Source organism: Chiloscyllium plagiosum, unplaced genomic scaffold (assembly GCF_037043375.1).
Source record: "Chiloscyllium plagiosum isolate Xiang-an unplaced genomic scaffold, Cpla_swu_hap1 HiC_scaffold_34, whole genome shotgun sequence".
In the NCBI taxonomy this organism is placed as follows: Eukaryota; Metazoa; Chordata; class Chondrichthyes; order Orectolobiformes; family Hemiscylliidae; genus Chiloscyllium; species Chiloscyllium plagiosum.
Window position 1 is genome coordinate 42,911,349 of NW_028270172.1, and position 26,501 is coordinate 42,937,849.

Genomic DNA, 26,501 nt, shown 5'->3' on the forward strand with positions numbered 1-26,501 from the left:
TTCGAAGATTGGTAGGTCTAAGTGTCGAAGACTGTTGACTTTGATTCTGTTTATGATAGAACAAGGTCCAAGCCCTTTAAAATGAATGCCTTTTCTCGCTTTGGATTTTCTTCACTGAAAGTAGTTCCTGCTGAAAACAGGTGTTGGTTTACTGGAGACCATTAATCACGTGAATTTTCTTCAGAGGTCAGATATCCTCTTGGAGGTGGTACTCATGTTTTTCAAAACAAAAATAGAATCTGAGTTCTTGAGAACAGGGTTTTTTTTTGTTCTTAATAGTATCCTGGATCTTTGAGCTAGGAAATTTCTTCTTGAAAAGCTGTTCCGAATTGTTGGACACTGTTTCTCCCAGTCAGTGGTGACTTCTTTGGAGTTGTATGGACTACATCCTCAAATTGTGTGCGAACATTTTTATTATCAGCAAAGAACAAAGAAACTTTACAGCCTAGGAACAGGCCCTTTGGCCCTCCAAGCCTGAGCTGATCCAAATCCACTAACTAAACCTATCGCCCAATTCTTAAGCATCTGTATCCCTTTGCTCCTCACCTACTCATGCATCTGTCTAGACGCATCTTAAATGAATCTACCATGCCTACCTCTACTACCTCTGCTGGCAACGCGTTCCAGGCACCTACCATCCTCTGTGTAAAGTACTTGCGGCATGTATCCCTCTTAAACTTTTCACCTGTCACCTTGAAACCATGACCTCTCATTATTGAATCATTCACCCTGGGAGAAAGCTTATCTCTATCTACCCTGTCTCTCCCCTTCATGATCAAGGGTGTAATACGGATTGTATTTTAGGTGACCAAACAACTGTTTTGATTTTGTTGCAGGTAGAGGGGGATGAGTGAATTGTTAATAACTAATGACTTGGCATGAATGGAAGAAACTACTGAGTGGTGAAGCTCGGATGCTGTGGTTGCTCCGCATTCTGGAACATGAGGATTGGAGTTCAGTCAGAAATGTGTTTTTGCTTGTGGGTCTGTGCTATAGGAGATGACAAAGTCTGATTGTGTAGGTACCACTGAATAACAAATGCATACAGTAGGTAGTATTATTGTTGATTCACAATTAACTAATTAACCACAGTGGTGGCTGTGGAGGGAGATTGAAATGAAGGATCCTGCACAGTACATAGTCTTAGCTTTCATGACCACTGCAAAAATGGGTATACGAACAGGCAGGATTTACAGGAATATGGACCAACTGCTGGCAAATAGGACTAGATCAGATTGGGATGTCTGGTCAGCACAAACAAGTTGGACTGATGGGTCTGTCTCTATTCTATATTACTCTATGAATTCTCACTGTGCAATAAAGATTTTTCCCACCTCGCTTGTTTCATTTGCACTTCACTTTAAATCTATGTCCTCTTATTCTTTTTTATTTTGCAACACTATCTAGTTGGAGGCACAGATAGAAGTTTCTGCGGCCAACAACATGATAAAAAGAAATGTGTTGTCTCCCTGGTGCCAGGATCAAAGATGTCTTGGAGAGGGTGCAAAATATTCTCAAAAGGGAGCATGACTAGCAGGAAGACATTGTACACAGTGGTGTCAACATGGAAAGTGAAAGCAACTAGGTTCTTAAGGGAGAATACATGAAACTAGGCAGGAGCTTAAAAAGGTCCTCAAAAGATAGTAACATCTGGATTTCTCACAGTGACACATACTCGTGAGAGCACATAGAACATAGAACATTACAGCGCAGTACAGGCCTTTTGGCCCTCGATGTTGCGCCGCCCTGTCATACGAATCTGAAGCCTATCCCACCTACACTATTCCATGTACGTCCATATGCCTGTCCAATGACAACTTAAATGCACTTAAACTTGGCGAATCTACTACCGTTGCAGGCAAAGCATTCCATACCCTTACTACTCTCTAAGTAATGAAACTACCTCTGACATCCGTCTTATACCTATCTCCCCTCACTTTAAAGTTGTGTCCCCTTGTGTTTGCCATTCCCATACTTGGAAAAAGGCTCTCCCTGTCCACCCTATCTAATCCTCTGATTATCTTGTATGTCTCTATTAAGTCACCTCTCAACCTTCTTCTCTCTAACGAAAACAGCCTCAAGGCCCTCAGCCTTTCCTCATAAAACATTCCTTCCATACTAGGCAACATCCTAGTAAATCTCTGCACCCTTTCCAAAGCTTCCACATCCTTCTTATAATGCGGTGACCAGAACTGTACACAATACTCCAAGCGTGGCCGTACCAGAGGTTTGTACAGCTGCAGCATAACCTCATGGTTCCGGAACTCAATCCCTCTATTAATAAAGGCCAAAACACTGTATGTCTTCTTAACAACCCTGTCAATCTGAGTGGCAACTTTCAGGGATCTGTGTATATGGACACCGAGATCTCTTTGCTCATCTGCACTCCCAAGAATCTTACCATTAGCCCAGTACTTTGCATTCCGATTACTCCATCCAAAGTGTATCACCTCACACTTGTCCGCATTAAACTCCATTTGCCACCTCTCAGCCCAACTCTGCATCCTATCTATGTCTCTCTGTAACCTTCTATATCTTTCAGCCCAGCTCTGCATCCTATCTATGTCTCTCTGCAACTTACTATGTCCTTCGTCACTATCCACAACTCCACCGACCTTAGTGTCGTCCGCAAATTTACTAACCCACCCTTCTAAGCCTTCATCCAGGTCATTTATAAAAATGACGAACAGTATTGGACGCAACACCGACCCTTGCGGTACACCGCTAGTAACTGGACACCAAGATGAACATGTTCCATCAACTACAACCCTGTGTTTTCTTTCAGCAAGCCAATTACTGATCCAAACTGCTATGTCTCCCACAATCCCATTCCTCCGCATTTTGTATAATAGCCTACTGTGGGGAACCTTATCGAATGCCTTGCTGAAATCCATATACACCATATCAACCGGTTTACCCTCATCTACCTGTTTGGTCACTTTGTCAAAAAAGTCAATAAGATTCGTTAGGCACAACCTACCTTCACAAAACCGTGCTGACTGTCCCTGATCAGATTATTCTTTTCCAGATGGTTATAAATCCTATCTCTTATAACCTTTTCCAACACTTTACCAACAACTGAAGTGAGACTCACTGGTCTGTGATTACCAGGGTTGTCTCTACTACCCTTTTTGAACAAGGGAACCACATTTGCTATCCTGCAGTCCTCAGGCACTATTCCTGTAGACAATGATGATTTGAAGATCAATGCCAAAGGCTTGGCAATCTCTTCCCTTGCTTCCCAGAGGATCGTAGGATAGATCCCATCCGGCCCAGGGGACTTGTCTATTTTCACTCTCTGCAGTATTTCTAATATCTCTTCATTGTGAACCTCAATCTCTTCTAGTCTAGATGCAAGTATCTCTGTATCTTCCTCGCCAACATTTTCATTTTCTATAGTGAACATTGTCGAAAAATATTTATTTAGTGCTTCCCCTATCTCCTCTGACTCCACACACAACTTCCCACTATTATCCTTGATTGGCCCTAATTTAACTCTCGTCATTCTTTTATGCCTGACATACCTATGGAAAGCCTTAAGGTTAACCCTGATCCTATCCGCCAACAACTTCTCATGTCTCCTCCTGGCTCTTCTGAGCTCTCTTTTTAGGTAGGACAAGGAGGATAGAGCAGATGAATGCATTGTTGAGGAACTGGTGCAAAAGGCAGGCTTTTACATTTTTAGATCATTGGAATCTCTTCTGGGATAGAAGTGACCTGTTTCAGAAGGATGGTTTGCACCTGGACTGGAAGAGGACTAATGTCCCAGTGAGAGGTTTAGCACTACTCAGAAGGCTTTAAACCAATAAGGGGATGGGACCGAAAGAGATAGTCAGAAGAAAGGTAAGTCTGAGACTGGTTCAGCTGAGAAGAGGAGCAAGTCAAGTAGTCAAGGTAAGTAAGAGCAAGGCAGAGAATGAGGTAAGACTGATAAACTAAAATGCAAGAGGCCTGACAGGTAACGCAGATTAATTCAGGGCATGGTTGGGAACATGGAACTGGGATATCATAGCAATTACAGAAATGTGGCTCAGGGAATGGCATGGTGGCAGCTTTCCATGCAGGAAGGATAGAAAGGTGGCAAGAGAAAAAGGGGAGTGTTGTTTTAGTTTGAGATAACATTACAACTATACTTAGGGAGCATATTCCTGGAAGTACATTATTTGTGTGGAACTGAGAAATAAGAAAGGGATGATCACTTACCACGGTGTACTAAAGGCCCCCAATAATCAGCAGGAAATTGAGAAGCAAATTTGTAAGGAGATGTTAGATATCTGTGAGAATAATAGGGTTGAAACTTTATTGCTGGAACAGCACAGCAGGTCAGGCAGCATCTAGGGAACAGGAGATTCGACGTTTCGGGCACAGGCCCTTCTTCAGGAATCAAGGGCCTGTGCCCGAAACGTCGAATCTCCTGTTCCCTAGATGCTGCCTGACCTGCTGTGCTGTTCCAGCAATAAAGTTTCAACTTTGATCTCCAGCATCTGCAGACCTCACTTTCTCCCAGAATAATAGGGTTGTAATGGTAGGGAATTTTAAGGTTCCAAACATAGACTGGGTCAGCCATAGTGTTAAGGGCTTGGGTGGCAAGGAATTTGTTAAGTGTGTACAAGAGAATTTTATTATTCATTGTACAGATGTTGGTTAGGCCACTTTTGGAATACTGTGTTCGATTCTGGTCTCCCTACTGTGGGAGAGATGCTATTAAGCTTGAAAAGGTGCAGAAAAGATTTACAAGCATATTGCTAGGATTGGAGGGTTCCAATTAAGGATGGATAGTGTACCAGAGAGATGAACCATCCATAGAGATCCAGTTCAACTTCATTTTATTGCAACTACAAGTTTAAGCACAATCTTTACTTCACGCTTCCCAAACATTCCTCTGAGTGCCACTTAAATAGCCGATCTCGATAGAAACCATTGAAACAAATAAATGCTTTGATTTTCCTCAATTTATCTCCTCTTTCAAAGACCATAAACCTGGCAGCTGATTGCAGCAAGGCAGAAATTAGTAGCAACAATTCAGCAGTCTCTCCACCACCACCAGAACATGTCCTCTCCCTGTGGCGAATATGGTTGGGATGCAATTAAAACTTAGATCACTATCAGCTCACAATGTGGCTGCTTAATTTCACACATTACTGGCTTTATTTATTTAACTTTCATAATTTCTGAGATTTGATGGTTTCATTATTGCAGTTGCCGGATAGATTGTAAATCCATTAACAGCAGAGAACAGCCAGCAAAGCTACAAAACAACAGAAATCAAACTGTTGCTGTGGTGTGAAGTGACTTGCACCATGGATCAGGTGTGCTGTTTCCTTTCATTTTTCTAAAGTTTCATTTTAAAAATCCAAATTTGTGCAGAACATCAATCCTCCAGCATTATCCTGGAATTAAAAATGAATCTCATAAAGCCATTCCAACCAGCCTGGAGAAAAATCATTGAATTTTTTAAAAAATTGGTTTTCATTTTTCTTCGAATCTCCACCTTGTGGTTCTGTTCGAAAGTTACTTCTTTCCCCCCTTGCCCTGTATAGCGTTAAGAAAACAGAAAATGTACGTACACTAAATAGAAGTCGAAATAAACTGAATGAACAAAGCAGTGAAATTAAAATGGTAGTAAAACTAATTTACTTTGCAGGATTAGTTAGTTAATCCAGACACTCGTTGGACAGTATATTGTGGGAAAGAATTTTTCCATCACAGAGAAGGATTTGCCCTGAGCTGACTCACTTCATGTGTCATGAATTCAACAAATCAGTCACCAAATAACACATGTTGGACGGAATCACCTGCCTTTTGGAAAGTTTCATGAATAGAGTCCATTTCTGGCCCCCAACCCTGTTCAGGTCAGGGGTACTGGACAGTTGCAATCTTCTAGGAGGCTAATGAATAGGCTGCCTTCAAATTCAATATCTTGTGAAAGACGATGGGTGGGCTCCCAAGACAGGAAAGCCTTTAGGGAGGCTTGCAACAGTGGAAAATAGAAGTTCCACCAGCTGAGGTGGAGTTGTTGAGGTAGATGGGAGAGTGTGAGGTTGGCTCAAGATGCAGGCGCTCTCAGAATCTGTCCAATATTTTTAAAAATGGAAGACCTCTGTGACAATAGTGCTGCCTCTGGCAAGAGTGCTTGAGGGTGGAATTGTGCCAACCAGAGTTGCAAATTTCCAATTCTGCCCTTTGACTTGTCTCCAAACCTGTGTGTGTGTGACCCAGGAGGTTTCTACATGTTGGTGGCTCAATCCATTTTAACTCTATCCCTGGTGTTTGCCTACATGGTGCATCAGAAGTGAAGGATTATGAGAAGAAAATGTAGCAACAAATTTACAGAATAATGCTTTTTCATTTCTGCTCTTCCACAGACAATGAACAATCAGCCTCACGTTTTAGCTTATGCGCTTCATGAAACTGAAGGTATTCCAGAAAGGTTTGCAGAACTCACCAAGAAACATTTCAACATCATCTACTATGAAGAATTCCTGAAAAATGAAAAAGAACTTGCTGAGAAAATCCAGTTTATTTTTGATTGGAAACACTATCCCATAATAGATGAAAAGCTTCTGAAATCTCTACCTCATTTGAAGGCCATCACAAATTATGCAGTTGGTGTGGACCATCTCGACTTACCTCTGATCAACAATTCTGGGGTGAAGGTGGCCAACACTCCTCATGTGGTGGACAATGCTACTGCTGAAATGGGCATGGCTTTGATGTTGGCATTCTGCCAGGAATATATTGGAAGGTAAGATAGGGCTGAAAATGTAAACTATTTTGGCAAAACAGATGATGACTTGGAATCTATAACTTTGAACTTTAAAACCAAGGAAGGAATACAGCATGTGGTATTAAACATTCAAATTAACATATAATAATCAGAGTAAACAGAGGTTCAAATCATAAAATTATGCACCACAGAAACACGCTGTCAGATAGACTAACTGCATTTACTGACTGTTTGAATGACTAGATCAGTGTGCTGGAGTTGCTGAATTGAGGGACTTTAATCTCTTTCTAAAAATCTAAACTCGCTTATATCTAATATTTAGCTAAAAGTTATTCCGCAGATTTGCAGACCAGGGCCTAAGTAGATGTATGCAAGTTATCACTGTAGGATAGCTAGGTTAGTAAATTGAGGAAGCTAGTTTGAATTTTCTTTCAGTAACAGGGGCTCAGCTATCTGTTCAATTTCAGAATTATTACATATAGCACCTCAGTGCAACTTGAACGAAATGCTGGGAGTTTGGTGAATTGATGGAGTTAGATGAAGGAGGTGCTTCTTTGGCTTTTTTTCACATTTTCACCCTGTAGGAATTACTTAATTTCACTCATTTCTTGTGTATCCAATTTATAGGCAAAGGAAGAAGCACTGTAAGAATGGGTAATCCTACTTTGCACTCTCTAGTCTCCAGTTTACAGCAAATAATGCTGAAGTTCGAAAAGACACAGGTCAGACTTGGATTGGAATACTGTCTATAGTTCTGGGCATCAGGCTTCAGGAAGGATGTAAATACGTTAGAAAGTGTGCAGGACAGGTTTACAAGGATGGTTGCAGGGTGAAAAACGTGGTTTATGAAAAAAGACTGGAGAAATTGGAATCGTTTTCCTTGGACAAGAGAAGGCTTAGACAAGATTTAATCAAAGTTTTCAAAATCACAAATGTCAATAGGGAGAAATTTTCTACTGCTAGAAGGATCAAAATGAGAGGGCACAAATTTAATGTAATTTACAAAAGAATCAAATGTGATGTCAGAAAAAGGTTTTTTATACAGTAAATAGTTAGAGGGTATGAAATGCATTGTCTGGAAGTGTGGTCAGGTTCAAAGGAGGCATTGAAGCAAGGTTTAAAATGATTATTTAAACAGAAACAATAAATGAAGTCACAGTGCTATTCTCTTGCCTTTTTCAAAGTCCTAATTCTCAATCAGCGAGCTGGTCCAGATTCAATGGGCGAAAAAGCCTCCTTCTATTCATAACAATTCTGTGGCTCTCTGATCAACCTATGGGCAGAATTTAATGCCCTTCCAGGATGCAACTTCTGAAGTGAGTAGTGTTGTTTGATTGAACTCTGGACTGTAAGGTTTGATATCAGCTTTCCTGCTCAGAGTCCAATTAAGTGAGCAGTTTATACTCATAAGAGCCTCATCCAGCCACTGCGCCAAATGAAAGAAAAGACCTGTTGCTCAAATTGCAGCTTGGCAACTTCAACCCTGCTCGTTGTTGGAGGTGAAAGGAAAGGTGCTTTCTTTCCTGGTCTCTGCTGCCAAATGGAGGCCATTCCACCAAAGACAGTTTTCTCACCCCACATCCAGCTTTCTCCCATTGGTTATTAAAGAAGATCTTTCCACCCATTACCCCACACCCCCAACCCCACCCCCGATCATCGCAAGGGCCTGCCTGAAATCATTGGAGGTCAAGATGCATTATTGAACATTTTCTTGGTGGCCTAGCTGCAGTACTGGTAATACCCACCAATTGCATGACACCTCCAACACTGTAGAGCTCCTGGCCTTGATTGGCTGGCAACTCTGAGACATCTTCTTGGAAAGAGGCATGTTGGCTGAAAAAGCAGGATAGGCTGGCGAAGCCCAAACCCACTCCTGGCATTTACACTGCAAACAGTTTGACTCAGCGAATAATCCAGCCCATCATTCTGTTTTTAAACAAATGCTGAAAATCTGCATTCACAGTTATTTATTATCTCTGAGAACAACTGCTGTCAGCATTTCTTAAAGGTTTTGTTGGTCAATTATGAATTCCTACATGAGATACACTTTTTAAAAATATATTGTGTAATCATAATATATTACAAATCACACTCCTGACAGTGCTGAGTATGGTGGCCATCACAAAGGAGCAAGGTGCTTGAAAAACTGAATAGCCTAAGGTGAATAAATCTCCTGGACCAGATGGACTATACTCCAGAGTTTTAAGGGAGATAGCTGAAGAGATAGTGGTGATCTTTCAGGAATCACTTGAGTCAGGGAGGGTCCCAGAAGACTGGAAATTCACTAATGTGACACTCCAAGTTCAGAAGGAAATAAGGCAAAAGATAGAAAATTACAGACTGATTAGCCTAGCCTTGGTCATGGATGAGATCTGGGAGTCCATTGTGAAGGATGAGATTTCTGAATACTAGGAAGTGCATGGTAAAATAGGGCAAAGTCAGCATGGTTTCATCAAGGGAAGGTCATGCCTGACAAATTTGCTTGAATACTTTGAGGAAGTAACAAGCATGTTAGACCAAGGAAAGCAAATGGATATATCTATTTGGACTTCAAGAAGGCCTTTGACAAGGTGCCACACAGTAGGCTGAGTAAGGTAAGGGCTCATGGTGTTAGAGGCAAGGTTCGAACAAAAATAGAAGCCTGGCTGTCTGGCAGGAAGCAGAGAGTGGGGATAAAAACATCTTTCTCAGGATGGCAGCAAGTGACAAGTGGTGTTCCACAAGGCTCAGCATTGGGACTACAACTTTTCATTTTATGCATTAATGATCTAGTTGAAGGAACTGAGGGCATACTGGCTAAGTTTGCAGACAATACAAAAGTAGGTAGAGGGCCCGGCAGCATTGAGGAGATGGGGAGACTGCAGAAGATTTGGACAAGGGAGTGGACAAAGAAGTGGCATATGGAGTAAAACCTGGGAAAGTTTGAGGTCATGCGCGTTGGTAGGAAGATTAGAGGCATGGACTATTTTCTAAACAGGGAAAAAATTCAGAAATCTGAAGTGCAAAGAGAATTGGGAGTTCTAGTTCAGGATTCTTTTAAGTAAACTTGAGGATTGAGTCAGTAGGAAGGCAAATGCAATGATGGCACTTCGTTTGAGAGGACTTGACTGGAAAGACAGGGATGTACTTCTGGGGCTCACTAAGGCTCTGGTCAGGCCACATTTGGAGTATTGTATGTAGTTTGGGGTTCCATTTCTCAGGAAGATGTACTGGCTCTGGAGCATATTCAGAGGAGGTTCAGGAGAATGGTCCCAGGAATGAAAAGCTTAACACATGAGGAATGTTTGAGGACTCTGGCTCTATACGCAATGGAGTTTGGAAGGACGAGGGAGAATCTACCTGAAACTTGTAGAATACCGAATGGCTGAATAGAGTGGATGTTGGGAAGTTGTTTCTACTGGTAGGAGAGATTAGGACCCGAGGGCACAGCCTTTTATAATGGAGATAAGGAGAAACTTCTTTAGCCAGAGAGTGTGAATCTATGGAATTCACTGCCACAGAAGGCTGTGGAGGTCAGATCATTGAGTATATTTAAGACAGAGATAGATAGGGTCTTGATGTCAAGGGGGTCAAGGGTTATGGGGAGAAAGCCGGAGAATGGGGTTGAGAAACGTATCAACCATGATTGAGTGGTGGAGCAAACGCGATGGGCTGAATGGTCTAATTTCTGCTCCTATGTCATATGGTCTTATGGACAGGAAAAGGAATATACCTTGTAAAAATGTATAAACCATGAGAAGATTGGGTTGCTTATCTGATTAAAATTATTAACTTCTGAATGTTCCAGTCTTCATAAAAATAACATCTGAAAACTGAATTCAACAGAATTGATCTCAATTTAACCATGCAGTTCACTCAGGGACTCCACGTCTTACCATATGGGGATACTACATTTCACAATATGAATTGTTTCTCTTGTGGATGTGGTATTATATACAGTAGGCATTTATGATGTATGGGTTATAAAAGGAAAGTCTTTACATAAGCCCCCCACCAAAATTACTGAAAATTGATTTTCAATTTCGCACATGAACCTATAGGTTATCGATTGGTAATATCAGATCTGTGCACACTTCCTCCCTGGGTTTCATATGAAACCAACTGATGTTTGGAGGATGAGGTTTGCTGGTGCTAAGGTGCTGAAGATTTGCACTAAGCTTCTTAGTTTAATTGTTGCAGGTTTAAAAGTTAATTAACTTCAAACTGCACTGTAGCGAAATCCTGCGAGCAGTACTGCAACAGATTGTTGACCTATTTATTGCCAGGCGATGAGAATGTTGTACAATATTGGCCTTCAATTATCACCTTCTTCCAGCTTCTGAAAAACATTCTGTTTGAACGTCATCGCCTTGAAATGATAACTCTGTTTCTCTCTCCACAGATGCTGTCCGACCTGCTGAATATTTCCAGCAGTTTTATATTTTTATTTCTGAAAGCATTTATTTGTCTGCTCCTGACGAGTTTGCTCTGATTTACATTTGGGACACATTGGAGATGCTCCTGCCCTAAATTTTGCCAATCGTTCCGGTGCTATATGTGCCCGATGGAGTATCTTTAACTGAATGGCCTGGGTTCTGTTACAAATGGAGATTTTTCTGGCATTTTCGCAGATGTCATCCCACAATTCCTGATCCCATGTTCTAAGCAATAAATGATTATGTAATAAATGAAGAGTGCTGACCGAGGTACACCCATTGGCCACAACACTCTACGTTCTCTGTCTGATTTATAAAGGCTATCTAATAGCGTATTCTACTTCTGTATGTAATCTCGAATCTTGAAAGAGGTCTACATTAGGTAGTCCAAATTTCTGATGCAGCTGTTCAAAAGACATCAGGACCCCCTCCTCAAACAGATCCCCTAAACAGGAGATACCCCTGGACCTCCAGGATTTGAATGTGGCGTCTGTGAGCCCCGGTTGAAAACCCCATGCCCCACTATAGGAGTATAGGGGGATGTTTTATGTGAATTACCCTTGTTTTGCCGCATTATATTCCAGGCTTTAATTGTGTTTAATACTATAGGGTTTTTACAGTGGTCCATAATGATTTTCATCTTATCTAAAAATAAGAGGTTAATAAGAGGGCACTTTACTTGAGAAGCCTCGATGTCCAGCCAGATTGATTGCAGGTCAGACGAGACCCTGTCTCATCTTAACAGGGAACTCAGCTAATACTTCCTAAATTCTGGAAAATGTAGCCCTCCCCTTGCATGTGGAAGCTGTAGCTTCCTTAACTTAATGAGGGGCCGTCTATAATATCAGATGAAAGAACCCAGCCAACCATACAGTTTGTGCAGTGTCGGCCTCGGCAGCATCACTGGGAGCATTCTCATAGGGTATAAGAGATGGGGCAAGACATTCATTTTAATTAGGGCTATTCTACCTAGCCAAGAAACTGGAAGATCCCCCGAACGTTGACGGTCCTGCCTTATCCTTTCCAGTAGATGCACAAAATTGACCTTGTATGGCTAGCCAAATACTGGGGTGATAAAAATGCCTAAATATAAGAAACCCTCTCGAGACCACTGAAAGGGAACGTGAGATCCGTCCAATAAGTGGGACATACTAGCAAGGCCACCCATTGGCATGGCCTCTGATTTTGAGAAATTAATTTTGTAGTCTGAGAATGCACTAAATATATTAATATCTTGGATTATGCGAGGCATGGACATCAGAGGATTACTAAGGAAAAGGAGAATATCTGCATCTGCATAAAGGGTAATATTATGTTTACTTGAACCAACCTTCGGGGCCGTTATGTTAGAGTCAGCCCATATAGCTTCCGCTAGTGGTTCAATTTTTAGCATGAATAGCAATGGTGAGAGAGGACATCCCTAATGGCAGCCCCTACCCACACTGAAGCTAGCGGAGCCTAATCCATTGGTGATCACAACTGCTTTGGGATCATTATACAATGTTGAGACCCATTTAGCAAATACCTTTCCAATGCCAGACCTTTCCAATGTATAGAACAGGTATGACCATTCAACCCTGTCGAATGCCTTCTCTGCGTCCAATGAGACAACTATTCCCGGTACTTTTTCCTGATGACAGACTTGAATCACATTCAAACCCTTCTAATATTATTAGATGATCTACGGCCCTTGATAAACCCCGTCTGATCCTCTTTTATGATATATGGCAATACCCTCAATGCTAATGTTTTTAGAAAGAACTTTAAAATCTACATTTAGCAAGGATATTGGTCTGTATGATGTGCAATCTTCTGGGTCCTTTCCTTTTTAGAGAATAAAGGAGATATTCGGCTCTTTCAGCGAAGGCAGGAGGCAGCCCTGACTATATGAGTAATTGTACATGTCCATAAGTGGACCAGCTAATACTCCTATAAACTCTTTGTAGAATTCAACCTGAAATCCATCTGGGTCAGGTGCCTTTCTGCTCTGAAGCTGCCTGATTGTGTCAAGTATTTCCTGGGTTGTTAGGAGAGCATTCAGGACCGATACCTGTTCCGGGGTTAAGTCTGGAAAGGCCAGGCTTTTAAAAAAGGACTGCATCCTCCTGGCTCTATCATCACTATCCTGTGATTTATACAAATCAGTATAAAACTTTCTGAAGATTGTGTTGATCCTTTGAGGATCGTGAGTCAGAATACCAGCATTTTCACTGATGGGCATGATAGCTTGAGGGGCCTTTTTTTTCCTTGCGAGAAATGCTAAGTATCTACCAGGTTTATCACAAAATTCATATAATCTTTGCTTTGCAAATAGTATTTCCCTCTTTGCCGTTTGGGAAATTGCGATATGCAGGGCTGTCCTAAGGGCCGCAATCCTTTGTAATTTTGTAATAGAATGTCTATCAACATACGTTGTTTCAGCTGCTTTTAAGCGAGCCTCAAGTAGACGCTGTTGTTCTCCCTTTAGTTTTTTCTGGGTCGCCAAGTATGAAATGATCAGACCTCGCGCATAAGCCTTAATGGTCTCCCACATCATTGATGGGTTACTAGCCGTACCTGAATTAATTTCCAAAAAAGTTTTAAATTCTTGAGAAAAATATTCATTAAGAAGGAATCCATACGCCAATGTCGGGGGGATGTCTCATTGTTCCGAGCCTTGATTTCCATATACACAGGAGTGTGATCAGAAATTATTATATTACCTATTTTGCAGGATGATATGGAATTCAAAAAAGTCGAGGGGGCAAACAACATATCAATTCTAGTGTGACATTAAAAAGAGAAATCTCTACCTTGCGGGTGAAAGCACCTCCACACAAACCCACCAACACTCTCAAACAAAAACTAACAAACTTAAAAGACCCAGTACAACCCATGGACAAAACCAACGTCATCTACAAAATTCCATGCAAGGACTGCCACAAACACTACGTAGGACAAACAGGAAGAAAGTTAGCCACCAGGATACACGAGCACCAGCTAGCCACAAAAAGACACGACCTCTCTCCCTCGTAGCCCTACACACGGATGAAATAAACCACCAATTCGACTGGGACAACACATCTGTCCTGGGACAGGCTAAGCAAAGACATGCCAGAGAATTCCTAGAGGCCTGGCACTCCAACCACAACGTCATTAACAAACACATAGATCTAGATACTATCTATCAACTCCTCAGAAAACGAACAGGAAATGACATCACCACAAACCCCAGGAACCTATCCAGGACAAACATATAAATAGAAAGCAGGAGACAACAGCTTCGCTTCACTTGGAGGTCACCACTGATGATGTTACCTAGCCAGATAATGAAACGTCTGGATATCAAACCTACAGCTCAGCGACCAAAGCTACACCCTAAATATTTGGTAATGTTAGTACCACGTATAAACATATAAAACTATAAAATTACAGTCTCAGCAGATAATAATTAAGTATAGTAACACAAAATAATAGGGGGAAACAATCCCGCTCTAAAAGAAAGATAAGGTGAGACAAGGCAGACACCCCTCCTCATCTGAATCAACTAGACCACCCGGCCTATATATTAAAAAAAAAGGAAAATTGCAAAGTGGAGAACAAATAAGCCCCCCTCCCTATCCACCCCACCCCCCCCCCGAGATAATAAGCAATAAAGGTAATAAGATAAAAAAAAAGATAAACTGGGGAAGGGGGGGGGGGGGGGGGGCGGGGGCGGTGGTTGCAGAACAACATCATTCACCACACGAATTAACTCTTACAATTTTTTTAAGAGAATCCAAAAATTCCTTGGCCTTCTCCAGAGATCCGAAGTTATAGATGGACCCTTTGTGGCTAAAACGTACCATCGCTGGGTAGCACAGGGAGTATTGAATGTTTAAATCCCTTAAATGCTTCTTTGTTTCATCAAACACCCTTCTCTTGTGGACCAAAGCTGGGGAAAAATCTTGAAACAGCATTATGTTGGATCCTTTGTGAGTCATGTCTTGGGGATCTTTCCCGAGATTTCTGGAGGCTTCCAGGAGCATTTGCTTATCTCTATAGCACTACAGCTGGAACAGGACCAGGCAGGTGCGCTGATCCGACCCGGGCCTGTGTATTGCAACCCAGTGGGCCCATTCTACCCTTACCTGGCCTGATCCAGCCTCCAGCTTCAACATCTGAGGAAGCCACTGCTCCAGAAACACTGCAAGCTGGCCTTCCTCTTCCCATTCGGGAAGGCCCAGCAAACGAATATTTTTTCGATGACCTCGAGAATCGAGGTTGTCGATGTGATCGTCTGAGGCCCGGACTCGCTGTTCGAGAGTCCGGACCCGACCCACAGCTGATTCTGCAGTAGCCTCAGAGGCCGCGGCCTTTAGCTCTGCCCCTCCGACTCGATGTTCAATCTTTTCTATGTCTCAGTCGTGATTTTGCAGCACGACCGACAACGATTCCCATCTGCTCCTGGACTCTTATATAAATGCGTCGATCTTCTCTTCAAGCCTGGAAATCACTGCAACAAGGCTCGCCAAGGTAGGTGAGTCCCCCGGGGTGGCTGCGGACGCCTCTCCTGCAGCTGGGGAGGGTGGGGGAGGGGTTCCTGTGTGCTGCGAACTGCGGGCATTCTTTCCCTTAGTCATTTTAACAGAATAGTTTGGTGCAAAATGACTAGCTGTATTAAATAAAAGTCATTTTAAATGATTTGGCAGGTGTAGTGGAGGTGGGCAGCCCACTTTGCCTGAGTCTTGGGCAGAGCACCACAGACTCAGACTTGCTGAGTCGCCGCCATCTTGGATCTCTCGGCCAATATTCTTTTGAACTTTTCCAATCCACGTATTTGTCAAAATGCCTTTTAAATGTTGTTAATGTACTTGCCTCAACCACTTCCACTGCAGCTCATTCCATTTGTGTACCAATCTCTATGTATAAAAGTTGTCCTTCAGGTTCCCATTATTCTTTTGCCTCTTCCTCAATTCCCCAACCCTGGTAAAAAGACTGAATACATTCACCCCATTCATGCCTTTCATGATCTTACACACTTCTATAAGATCCCCTCTCAGTCTCCTAAGCTCTGAAGAAAAATGTTCTAGTTTGTCCAACCTCTCCTTATAACTCAGTCTCTTGTGTTCTGGCAACATCCTTGCAAACTTCTTCTGCACTCTTTCCAGTTTAATAACATCCTTCCTATAACAAGGTGACCAAAACTGAACACAATACTCCAGTGCGCTCATCAAGGTCCTGTACAACTGCAACATAACTTCCCAATTTCTATACTCAATGCTCTGACTGATGAAACCCAGTGCGCCAAAAGCCTCCTTCACTGCACTGTGTACCCGTCGTGCACCTGATCTCCAAGATCCTTCTGTTCCACTACACTCCTTCAGGCCCTGGTTCAATTCCCGACTCAGGCGACTGACTGTGTGGAGTTTGCACATTCTCCCCGTGTCTGCGTGGGTTTCCTCCGGGTGCTCCGGTTTCCTCCCACAGTCCAAAGATGTGCAGGTTAAGCGAATTGGCCATGCTAAATTGCCCGTAGTGTTAGGTAAAGGGGTAAATGTAAGGGTATGGGTGGGTTGCGCTTTGGCGGGTCGGTGTGGACTTGTTGGGCCAAAGTGCCTGTTTCCACACTGTAAGTAATCTAATCTAATCTAATCTCACATTTATCTACATTAAACGCTACTTGCCATTTCTCGGTCCACTTCCCCATTTGATCAAGATTCTGCTGAAATTTCTGAAAACCTTCCTCACTGTCCATGAAACTGCCTATTTTAGTGTCATCTGCAAACTTACTAATCATGCCTTGTATATTCTCATTTAAATAATTGACATAGATATCAAACAGCAATGAGCCCAGCATCGAATCCCGAGGCATACCACAGGCCTCCAGCCCGACAAGCAATCTTTCACTTTTACCCTCTACTTCCTACCATCAAACCAATTGTGTCTCCAATTTGCCAGCTCCCCCTGGATTCCATGCGATCTGACCTTCTAGTGCAGCTTACCACGTGGAACCTTAGCAAAGTCCTTACTGAAATCCATACAGACTACATCTACCGCCCTGCCTTCGTCAACCTTCCTGATCACTTCAAAGAACTCTAACAAATTTGTGAGGCATGCTCAACCATGCACAAAGCCATGTTGACGATTCTTCATCAAACCCTGTCTTTCCAAATGCACATACATCTTATCCCTCAAAATCTTCTCAAGTTATTTACCTACCACAGATATTAGACTTACTGGTCTATAGTTCCCAGGTTGATTCCCGTTGACTATTTAGGGGCCTATAGTACAGCCCCAATAACATTATCATCCCCTTTTTTCTTCTTAGCTCCACCCACAAAATCTTACTGGATGATCCCTCAGTTATTTCATCTCTGACGACTGCTGTGATACTCGACTTTGTCAAAAATGCAACTCCCCCTCCCCTCTTTCCTCCACCTCTATCCCTCCTAAAGTACCTGTTCCCAGCACATTAAGTTGCCAGCCCTGTCTCTCCCTTAGCAATGCTTCTGTAATGACTATATGATCCCACGTACCTATCCATACCTAAGTTAATTGGCCTTACCTGTCAGGCCTCTTGCATTGAAATAGATGCAATTTAATCCAAGAGGCATTCCTCACTCCCTGTCATGTTCCACCCTGAAGTGTCTCTTCAGCTTGCTATTTCTGATTACTATATCTCCTTCCAGCCTCGCACTTGCCTCCCAGCTGTTGAGGATCCCACCCCACTACCTGGCCAATCTAGTTTAAACCCTCCCTTGCAGCATGAGCAAATCTGCCTGGCAGAATATTGCTCCCACTTCAGTTTAAGTGCAACCCATCCCTCTTGAACAGGTCTCCTGTGCCCCAGAAAAACTCCCAATGATCTAAAAATCCAAACCCCTGCGCCCTGCACCAAGTCTTTAGCCACACCTTCACCTGCCATATCCTTTTGTTCTAAACCTCACTAGCACATGACACGGTTTATGGGCTTCAAGAAATTTTTGAAATTATGCTTTTATAAGAGCTGCAAAGACACTAATTGACACCTTTTATATGTTTGAAGAATGCATAATCTATGAGAAAGCTAACCATTATGTAGTACATCAATGAAACTTAAAATGGTCATACAGCTTTTTTTAAAGTAATTTTCTGTCTTTTTAAATAGATTTTTTATTGAAAAAGAAGATTTTTAAGATTTTTTACAAAGTTACAAAAATAATACAAACTAGTATATTCTAACAACACCAATATAAAATGAAAAAACTACTAATCTATTCTACAAACAACCAAAACCTAAAATAGGGTATCATACATTACTAACAATAAACAAATATGTAAATAACTAACTAAATACATACTCAAAATAGATTTATATCAAGTTATAACAAAGCCCGAATTCATACGTGATTCCTCCTCTCAGGGGCCCCCGAATCAGCCAGAATCATTACCACGGCTAAACAAAGGCCCTGAATAATGTGACCAAAATATATATTCGTATAGTTCAAAAGGGGCTGCCATGTTCTATAAAATAATTCCGTTTTTGGTGCACAATATTCATAAGAAAGTCAAGGAGGATATATTCCATGACTATCCTGTACCAGTTTGAAAGTCCTGGGGGACCTTCCAATACCCAATTCACTGAAATATTTTTCCTCGCACAAAAGGAAAGCATAGTGAATAATTTCCTCCCATATACATCCAAAGAGGGGAAATTTGGGGAGCCCAAGAGTAGGGACACTGGGTCCAATCCAATCTCCATACCCAAAATCTTTGTTAAGGCATTCGCTACTCTGTCCCAATACCTGCAGATCTTATGGCAAGTCCACAGACAATGCATGAGTACCATCTTCGATTTTGCATTTAGGACACATCAGATTTGCTCCTGCCTTGAACTTTGCAAGTTGTTCAGGTGCCATGTGAGCCCTGCGAAGTATCTTCAATTGAATAGCCTGAGTTCTGTTACAGATAGAGATCTTCCTGGCATTTTCCCAGATGTCCTCCCACATTTCTAAGGAGATTTCCAACACTAATTCTTGACTCCAGGTTTTATATAACTGTTCCATGTCTTTCAATATCTTATTGCATAGTAGGTAGTAGAGAGTACTGACCGAGGGTGGACCCTCGGTCCTTTCTCTATCCGATTTATAAGGATTGATTATCAGTGTGGTCTTCTTTTGGATAAAGTCTCGTATTTGAAAATACCGAAAGAGGTCCCTGCTGGGCAGCCCAAACTTCTGGTGTAACTACTCAAAGGACATCATGACCTTCCCATCGAACAGATCTCCTAAACAGGAGATACCTCTGGACTCTCAGATTTTGAATAAAGCATCGGTCAGCTCTGGCTGGAATCCTAATATTCCCACTATAGGATATAAGGGGAGGTTTTTTTGCAGGTTATCCACATCTTGTCGCATTATCCTCCAGGCTTCGATTGTATTTTAGACAATAGGATTTTTACAATAATCCGTAATAACTCTCACCTTGTCCATAAATAGTAAATTGGTGAGGAGACATTTTGCTTGGGAGGCCTCAATATCTAACCAGATTGATTGTGGGTCACAAGAGACCCAATCAGCTACATAAGATAATAGGGAGCTCAATTGATACCTCCTGAAATCCAGAAAGTCCAGCCCTCCCCTTACTTGTGGAAGCGGCAGCTTTTCTAATTTGATAAGGGGCTGTCTATGACTCCAAATAAAGGAGCCAAGCCAACCATAAAGCTAATGCAGCGCCTGTCTCAGCAGCATCAAAAGGGAGTACTCTCATAGGGTAAAAAAATGAGGTAAAATATTCATCTTAACTAAGGCTACTCTACCTAACCAAGATATAGGGAGATCTTCCCAGCATTGAAGGTCCTGTCTTATTTTCTCTAATAAGTGTGTGTAATTGGCTTTATATAGCTGACCAAATGCTGAATAATGAAAATATCGAAGTACAGAAAACCTTCTAGTGACCACCGAAAGGGAAAACAGGATCCATCCAGAAAATTGGATATACTGGCAAAGTCTCCCAACGGTGTGACCTCCGATTTCACAAAACTGATTTTGTAGTCTGAGAACATACCAAATAAATTGACCACTTGAATTAGGCAGGGCACAGATGTCAAAGGATCACTTAAGAAAAGGAGGACATCATCCGCATAGAGAGTAATTTTGTGCTCGCCCAATCCAACCTCCGGAGCCATTATGTTAGGATCAGTTCGTATAGCTTCCTCCAGCGGCTCAATCACTAGCATAAATAATAATGGTGAGAGAGGACATCCCTGACGGCAGCCTCTGCCAACGCTAAAGCCATCCGAACTTAAACTGTTGGTGATAACCACTACTTTGGGATCATTATATCATACTGAAACCCATTTAGCAAAGACCTCGCCAACATCGAACCGTTCCAGCGTATAAAAGAGATATGGCCATTCGACCCGATCAAATGCCTTCTCTGCATCAAGGGAGACAACTAAACTCGGGATCACTCCCTGCTGGCAAGCGTGTACCATATTTAAGACTCTTCTAATGTTAGATTTACCCCTTTACTCACAGGGGGCACCACTACCTTCCAATAACCCCGCCATAAACTCTCCCAGCGAGGGCCCTGCCCTCGGCCGGCATTACAAAATAAAATAAAGAAATTCCAGTATATTATTAAACAGAAGTTAAAAGTGGGCGACCCACCTCCCCCCCCACCCCACCCGACACTATCACCTAGATATACTTACGAAACCAAAACAAGATAAAAATATACAAGATTACAAAATTACAATTCCAGCAAGTATTAAGCAACTAAATTAAAAAAAACACTCAGAGACATCCGCCAATAATCAAATAAACTGTACGAGCAATAGATAAGAGACCAAATAAAGCCTAAGGAATGAACATACCCCTCCCACCCCACCTCCCAAAAGGGGAAATGGAGAAAAGAAAGAGAAAGAGAGGAAGAAGGAAAGACAAAGGGGGTGGGATGGGGGAGCAAATTAAAATGTTGTCCATACACTTCCAAGTCCCACAGTCAATTTGAGAGCGTCCAGGAATTCTTTTACTTTTTCCGATGATCCTCTATGACTGAAGCTTAGCGTTGCCGGATAATATTGAATACTTAATTCTCTCAGATGCTTCTTTGCCTCGTCAAATGCCCTCCTCTTGCGATCGCAACCGGAGAAAAGTCCTGAAACAACATTATCTTGGAACCCTTGTACATCATGCCATGGGGATCCTTCCCCAAGACTCTGGAGGCCTCCAGCAGTGTTTGTGTTTCCCTGTAGTGTTGAAGTCGGACTAGAACCAGGCGGGGGCGCTGTTCCGACCCAGGCCTGCATACAGTGACCCAGTGGGCCCACTCAATCCGTATCCAGCCCAGCTCCGACTCCAGTTTCAACAGCTGTGGGAGCCATTGCTCCAGGAAATCCATAAGCTGGTCTTCCTCCTCCCGTCAGGAAGGCCCAGCAACCGAATAGTTTTCCGAGACCTCGATTCACGAGGTTGTCGATATGTTCCTCCAGGATCCAGACTTGCCGCTCCAGAGCCCGACCTGATTCATGGAGGACTCAGCAGCAGTCTCCGAGGCTGCAGCCCATTGCTCCGCCTCTCTGACACGCTGCCTGATTTTCTCGATCTCCCACCTGGACCGGGTCTCCTCAATGGATGCATCAATCTTCTCTCGGAATTTAACGAACTCCGAGATCAGGCTCGCTTCTGCAGGTAAGTCCCTCAAGACAGCCGCGGACGTCCGTGCTGCTGCGTGAGGGGGGAGCAGTCCTTGCCTGTTGCGAACTACGGGTGCCTTTGCCCTTAGTCGTTTTAAAAAAAGCACGAAAGTGTTAAAGTTTGATGCAAAATGCTGGGCAAAAACCATTTTAAATAATTTAACAGGTAAAGTGAGGGTGGGCACCCTATCCAGCCTGAGTCTTGAGCAGAGTTCTGCAGACTCAGACCTGCTGGGTCACTGCCAGCTTGGGTCTCCCATTTTCTGTCTTTTAAAGTTGACCTATTCATGGATGGTAGAATAGACACTCTTAGTAAAAATCTTTATTTTTGAAGAAAACTCATTGTCAGCTGTTTTAATTATTTGATAGGGAGTGAGATAGAAAACAGGAAACACAAACCAGTCAGATTGACATCTGTCATAGGGAAAATGGAAGAAGCTATGACAAAAAAACATTATAGCAGATTATTTCGATAAATTCAACAATAATCTGGCAGCAGCAATATGATGTTGTGAAAGAGAAATCATGTTTGACCAATTTCTTGGATTTCTTGGAACAGTTTACACATGCTTTGGATAATGGGAAGCCAATGGATGTTTAGATTAGATTACATTACATTACAGTGTGGAAACAGGCCCTTCGGCCCAACAAGTCCACACTGACCCGCCGAAGCGCAACCCACCCATACCCCTACATTTACCCCTTAACTAACACTACGGGCAATTTAGTAAGGCCAATTCACCTGACCTGCATATCTTTGGACTGTGGGAGGAAACCGGAGCACCAGGAGGAAACCCACGCAGTCACGGGGAGAACGTGCAAACTCCACACAGTCAGTCGTCTGAGGCGGGAAGTGAACCCGGGTCTCTGGCGCTGTGAGGCAGCAGTGCCAACCACTGTGCCACCGTGCCACCCACCAAGTCTAGATATGTCTAGACTTATGATTTCCAGAAGGTATTTGATAAGGTATCACATATAAGTGAATTCAGAAAATAAAAGCTCACGGTGTAGTGGGTTACATATTGGTATAGACAGAAGATTGGCTAACAGGAAGCAGAAAGTAGGTGTAAATAGGAAGGATGTAACCTTAGGGACTGGTGCTGAGACCTCAACTGTTTACCATTGATGTACATGACTTGGATGTAGGGACCAAAAATATGGTTGACAAATTTACTGATGACACAATGATATGTAGGACAGTAAGTTGTGAAGATGCCATGAGGAAACTATAACAAGTTATACAGGTTGAGCGAGTGGGCAAGAATGTGACAAGTGGAGTACCATGTGGGAAAATGCAACAGTGTTCATTTTGTCACGAAGAATGAAAAGTAGAAATGATGCAAAGGGACCTACGTGACCTCATGTATGATTAATCGTTTGCTAATGTGCAGATACAGCAAGTCATTAAAAATAGAATGTTATAATTTATCATGAGGGAAATTGAATACAAAAGTAGGGAGGTTATCCTTCAGTTCTACAGGACACTGGTGAGACTGCATCTGGAGTACTGATCCAATATTGGGAAATTTTTTTTAAGGCAGGATGTAAATGCATTAGAGACAGTAAAGAGGTGATTTAACAGACTCATAGCTGGAATGGGGGGTTGTCTTATGACAAAAGGTTGACAAGTTGAACTTGCACTGGAGTTTAGAAGAGTAAGGAAGGATTGATTAAAATGTATAATATGCCGGGGGGTGTTGACCTGGTGGAGATAGAGAGAATGCTTCTTCTTAATGGGGGAAACTGTTTAAAACTCAGGGGTCACCCTTTTAAAACGGAATTGAGACAAAATTTATTCTCACAGAGGGTCATGAGTCTTTGGAAATCTTTCCCCGAGAAGGTGGTGGAAATGGAGTTATAGGGGAATACAGCACATCAAAAACAATCACATAACTATTCTAATCCCATTCACCAGAACGTGGCCTAAAGCATTCTGTGCCTTGGTATTGCAAGTGCATATCTAAATGCCTTTTAAATGGTTTGAGGATTTCTGCTTCTACCATCCTTACAGGCAGTGAGTTTCAGATTCCCACCACTGATATTTTACTCACATCTCCTCAAAATCTCCTGGCCCTTACCGTAAATCTATGTCCCTGGTCATTGATCCCTTCACGAAGGAGAGATGTTCCTTCAAGTCTAACCTATCTATGTTCCTCATAATTTTATACATCTCAATCATGTCCCACCAGTCTCCTCTCCCCAAGAAGACAACCCAGTCTAACCATTTAGAACTATAAGTCTTGAGCCCAGGCAACATCCTGGTCAATCTCCTCTGCATCCTCTCCAGTGCAATCCAGTGGATTCCACAACTGCACACAATACTCTATCTGTAGCCTAAGCAACGTTTAAGATAGTTCCAGTAGAAACCCCCTCCCCCTCCTCAATACTTCAGCTAATAAAGGAAAGTCATAGAGTCAGGGGGTTGTACAGCACAGAAACCAACTTGTCGGTCCAAATCATTCTTGCTGATCAGATATCCTGAATTAATCTAGTTTCATTTGCCAACATTTGTCTCATATCCCTCTAAACCCTTCCTATTCATATACTGATCCAGGTGGCTTTTAAATGTTATAATTGTACCAGCATCCACTACTTCCTCTGGCAGCTCATTCCATACATGCACCACCCTCTGCATGGAAAAATTGCCCCTTAGCTCACTTTTAAATCTTTCCCCTCTCACCTTAAACCGATGCCATCTACTTTTTGACTCCCTCACCCCAGGGGAAAGACCTTGTCTATCACACTATCCATGCCCCTAATTATTTTATAAGCCTCGATAAGGTCACCTCTTAGCCTCCCACACTCCAATGAAAATAGCCCCAGTTTATTCAGCCTCTCCTGATAGCTCAAACCCTCCAACCCTGGCAATATCCTTGTAAATCTTTTCTGAAGCCTTTCAAGTTTCACAACATCCTTCCAACAGGAAGGAGACCAAAATTGAACACAGTATTCAAAAAGTGGCCGAACCAATGTCCTGTACAGCCAGAATATGACTTCCCAACTCCAATACTCAATGCAGGCAAGTGTGCCAAGTATCTTCTTCCCTGCCCTGTCTACCTGAGACTCCATCTTCAAGGAAATATGAACCTGCACCCCAAGGTCTCTTTGTTCAGCAACCCTCTCCAGGACCTTACCATTAATGTATAAATTCTGCCTTACTGAAATGCAACACATCACAGTTCCCTCAATGAATCTGCATCTGCCACTCCTCAGCCCATCAGCCCATTTGATTGTTCTCTGTGATAACCTTCTTGGCTGTCCGCTGTATCGTCAATTTTGGGGTCATCTGCAAACTTACAAACCATTCCTCCTATATTTCCATCCTAATCATTTATATAAATGAGGAAAAGCAGTGGACCCAGCACTGATCCTTGCCATACATCACTGGTCACAGGCCTCCAGTCCAAAATATAACCTTCCACCACCAGCCTCATATGCCTTCTTAACCGCTTTGTCTTCCTGTCCCATGACCTTGGTCATGCACACCAAGGTCCTACTGATGGTTGATACTTCCCAGGGTCCTAATGTTCATTATGTATTTCCTTGCTTTGTTTGTCCCGCCCAAGTTCATCACCTCACACTTGTCCTGATTGAACTCCCTTTGCCACTGATCAGCCCATTTGACTCGCCCATCTGCATCCTTCTGCAATCTAAGGCTAACCTCTTCACTATTTCCCACCTCATCAATTTTCATATCATCTGTGAACTTAGTGATTGACCGTCCTATATTCATCTAAGTCATGTAAATATGTCACAAACAACAAGGGTCCCAACACTGATTCGTGTGGAACCCCATTGAACACAGGCTTTCAGTCATAATGACGTCCCTCAACCATCACTGTTTCCTGACACTCATTTCTGGATCCAATTAGCCAAACGACTTTGTATCCAATGGGCTCTTACCTTTGCTATCAGTCTCCCATGTAGTACTTTATCAGAAGACTTGCTGAAGCCAAAAAAGACTACATCAAATGTAATTCCCACATCTGTACAACCGGTTATTGCTTCGAAAATTTAAATCAAATTGGTCAAACATAACCTTAGCGTACCAAAATCATGTTGACAGTTCTTGATTAATCTCTGCCTTTCTGAATGCAGATTAATTCTGTTCCTCAGAATTACTTCAATAGTTTTCCCACCTTTCAGGTTGTACTGACTGGCCTATAGTTTTCTGGTTTATCCCTTGCTCCCTTCTTCAATAACTGTATCACACTGATGTTCTCTAGTCCTCTGGCTCCTCTCATGAGTTCTTGAATTTTTTTAAGGCAGAGGTAGATAGAACATAGTTATAGGTTATCTCCTGGAGCTGGGAATGTGGATTTGTGGTTACCATTAGATCAAGTATGATTGAATTGGCAGAGCAGGCATGAGGGCCTACTCTTGCTTCTAACTTGTGTGTTTGTACATTCATAAATATATTTATAAGTTTGAGATTATAATTCTTAAATGTATCAAAGAATGTTCTCAATGGAAGAATACTATGGCTGCTCTGAAACACTGTCCAATTGTGCTTATTAATTTAAGATTTTAAATTTTTCATTATGAAAATGTCCTTGACTGGAAAATGATCCATAAAATCAATCCAGAGTATATTGACAATTCCAGTGAAAGTGCAACTTTCTGGACAGCTCGTCAATTACTGTAGTAACTACAATACCTTAACTGTTGTATTATTGTACACACTGCCGTGTTCATTTAACATGATTTCAATTTTGATCCT

The 26,501-nt window shown here is 42.3% G+C and overlaps 1 protein-coding gene across 1 annotated transcript in view; it reads left to right on the plus strand.

Annotated features, from left to right (window-relative positions):
• Positions 1-3,813: 3,813 nt before the first annotated feature.
• The window catches only part of LOC122564357 (uncharacterized), a 35,239-nt gene continuing 12,551 nt past the window's right edge, over positions 3,814-26,501 (plus strand). Inside the window, exons 1-4 of the mRNA XM_087978438.1 lie at positions 3,814-3,843; positions 6,366-6,745; positions 15,540-15,636; positions 21,358-21,776. Of these exons, the coding sequence (XP_087834564.1) occupies positions 3,814-3,843; positions 6,366-6,745; positions 15,540-15,636; positions 21,358-21,776 (926 nt within the window). The remainder of the gene's footprint in view (positions 3,844-6,365; positions 6,746-15,539; positions 15,637-21,357; positions 21,777-26,501) is intronic.